The sequence below is a fragment of the Nicotiana tomentosiformis genome, chromosome 1 (assembly GCF_000390325.3).
Source record: "Nicotiana tomentosiformis chromosome 1, ASM39032v3, whole genome shotgun sequence".
NCBI lineage: Eukaryota > Viridiplantae > Streptophyta > Magnoliopsida > Solanales > Solanaceae > Nicotiana > Nicotiana tomentosiformis.
In genome coordinates this window covers 64,065,941-64,068,681 of record NC_090812.1, presented here as the reverse complement: position 1 = coordinate 64,068,681, position 2,741 = coordinate 64,065,941, and the positions used below count along the sequence as shown (strand labels likewise).

At 31.9% G+C, this 2,741-nt stretch overlaps 1 protein-coding gene across 1 annotated transcript; it reads left to right on the top strand.

Moving 5' to 3' along the window:
• The first annotated feature begins 1,570 nt into the window (after positions 1-1,570).
• Positions 1,571-2,309, top strand: LOC104109614 (agamous-like MADS-box protein AGL61). Its single transcript, XM_009618964.1, has 3 exons — positions 1,571-1,739; positions 1,921-2,026; positions 2,123-2,309. The coding sequence occupies exons 1-3, from the start codon at positions 1,571-1,573 to the stop codon at positions 2,307-2,309; spliced, it is 462 nt and encodes a 153-aa protein (XP_009617259.1).
• The last annotated feature ends 432 nt before the right edge of the window (positions 2,310-2,741 follow it).

Below are 2,741 nucleotides of genomic sequence, written 5' to 3'. Positions count from 1 at the left end.
TTCCCCCTCCCAGTATTTCCTGTCTAGCTCTTCATTACTGTTATTTATATATACACTATTACATTGTACAAGGTTGATTTGTAGGTGCCATGCCTTAGCCTCGTCACTACTTCGTCAAGGTTACACTCGACACTTACCAGTACATGGGGTCAGTTGTACTGATACTGCACTCTGCACTTTCTGTGCATATTTTGGTACCGGCTCGGGTTGATAGAGATTTTAGCCATTGGACCCACTATCCGAAGACTCAAGGTAGATCTGTCGGCATTCACATACCTTGAAGTCCCCGTCTATCTTTTCTGTTGTATTGTTTCTTTTATTCAAACAATTGTATTTTTCTCAAACTATTAATTGTAGTAAGATTCTAGAATGCTCGTGAATTGTGACTCCAGATCTGGGTAGTAGTAATTAAATGCAGCCTTTATATTCTTGAGCACTCACTATATTTTATCTTAGCTAATTGTTGTTATTTACTGAATGAAATAAGGATTGGTTTAAATGATTCTCTAACGCTAGCTTGCCTAGCAAGCGAAATGTTAGGCGCCATCACGGTCCCGACGGTGAAAATTCCTGGTTGTGACAATTTTTCCATTATCAAAAAAAGATAAAGAAAAGAAATTTATAGTACTTGCTTCCCAGAAACTATATTTCTAATTATGCTATTTGTAAGAGGAAAAAACTTGATTATATATCCATATATTGGTGCTTGTAACAAATTGCATCCATTTATATGGTTAAATAATAAATTGAGGTGATTTTATATATATATATATATATATATATATATATATATATATATATATATATATATATATATATATATATATATATATATATATGTATATATGTTTATATGATTAAACTATATGTAAATAATAACTGCCAATTTGATGTAAATATTGAAACATATCATAATCTTACGCGACAACTCGAATATTACCAAAAATAGAAAAATAGCGAAAAAAGAGAATATAAATAAAAGCAATAGTAAACTAAACTAGGAATATTGAAACATGTCCTAATCTTTTGCGAGAAATCGAATATTAACAAAAACTGAAAATAACTAAAAAGAGAATATAAATAAAAACATGTCATAATTTTCAGCGACAACTCGAAAATTACCAAAGAATTCAAAATTAAAAAAGATAATATAAATAAAAATAATGGTAAACTAAACTAGGATACTTATACATCCATTTGCAAATTAAGATATATTATAAAGAGAGTATCAAATTCTAATAATCTTATAATAGCAATCACCACTGGTTCAGGCCTGGGCCTGGAAATTGACTTGACGATTACAATATTATAGAGGTAAATTTTAAAAATCTTTTTAAAAATGGAGAGTACAGTCACCACTATGATTAATTATCTAAATTTACTTGCCTCATAACATGTCAACACTACAAAAATGAACTGGATTCATATCTATAAACTACCAAAATTGAAAAATCAAAGGCTTCAATATGTTGGAAAAACTCTATAAATACTAGGCTTCTGTATTACAAAGTTCATATCACATAGTAACTCTTAGTAATTAATACTAGTTATATCATCATTATCCTTGAGAATGAGTACTAGAAGGATTAAGGTTCGCAAAAGTGTTCATCTCGCAAAGATAGAAAATCAGAATAATCAACAAGTGACTTTCTCAAAAAGCCGAAATGGTGTCTTCAAGAAAGCAAACGAGCTTGTTGTTATGACTTTTGCTGAAGTTGGCATCGTCGTGTGTCCACAAGGTAATTACAAGCCTAATAACATTTTTTTGGTCATCTATATATACATTATATACCATCAACAAATATTACTTTTTAAGCATATCATAACTAAACATGCAAATCCAAGATCTTGAACATGATAATTAATTTCTCTCCTCTTGCCCTATTTTATATTACCGATTTCTTTCCTCTTGCTCTATAGGTAGCAAGCCTTACTCTTTTGGTCATCCAAATGTAAATGAAACTATCAACAAATATGTTGGCGAAGAAAGGCCTCCATCACCATCATCACCAGGCATTGATGACAAGTGTGTCCAGATGTTCCGAAAAGCCAATTCTAGAGAACTTAACACACGACTCAATTCTCTGCAAGACTAACTGGATTTTGCATTAAAATTGAAAAGCAAACTCAAGCAAATGAATAAGAAAGTGGAGAGCCAACAAGAGTGGTTCAAGGGTCCTATAGAGAAGATGAACTACATCGAGGCTTCAATGTTGAAGGAGGGATTGGAAGATCTGCTCTTGAAGGTGAAGAACTATGGTACTGAGCGTGGTCATGGTTACGAAAATGGAAAGTGGAAGGCTGAATAAAAGCTGCTACTAGTTTTTTTTTTAATAATCGTTTGTATTATTTATTTTTAAAGGTTAACCTTGGCGCAACCATAAAAGTTGTCGCCGTGTTACTAGGATGTCACAGGTACAACTCATAAATAACATTTTGCAGAAACGCAAAGTAAGGCAATCTACAACATACCAACATGGTCATGGTTTCTCTCTTTCCCGGCCGTATCCTGCACGTAACGGGAGTTTAGTGTAGGGGCTATTCTAGTTAATCATTGTTTTGGGGTTGGGGTATTCTGTGGTGTTTTGGTGATATCTACTATATATGCGTAATAAAAAATATGACTATGAGGGAATATAAGTAGAGTAATGCAAATTATATCTCAGTTTCAAATAATTCAAAAACTTAAAATTAAAATAATATAATGCTATTGTTTAAAAACCTTAAACTACATAACAGAT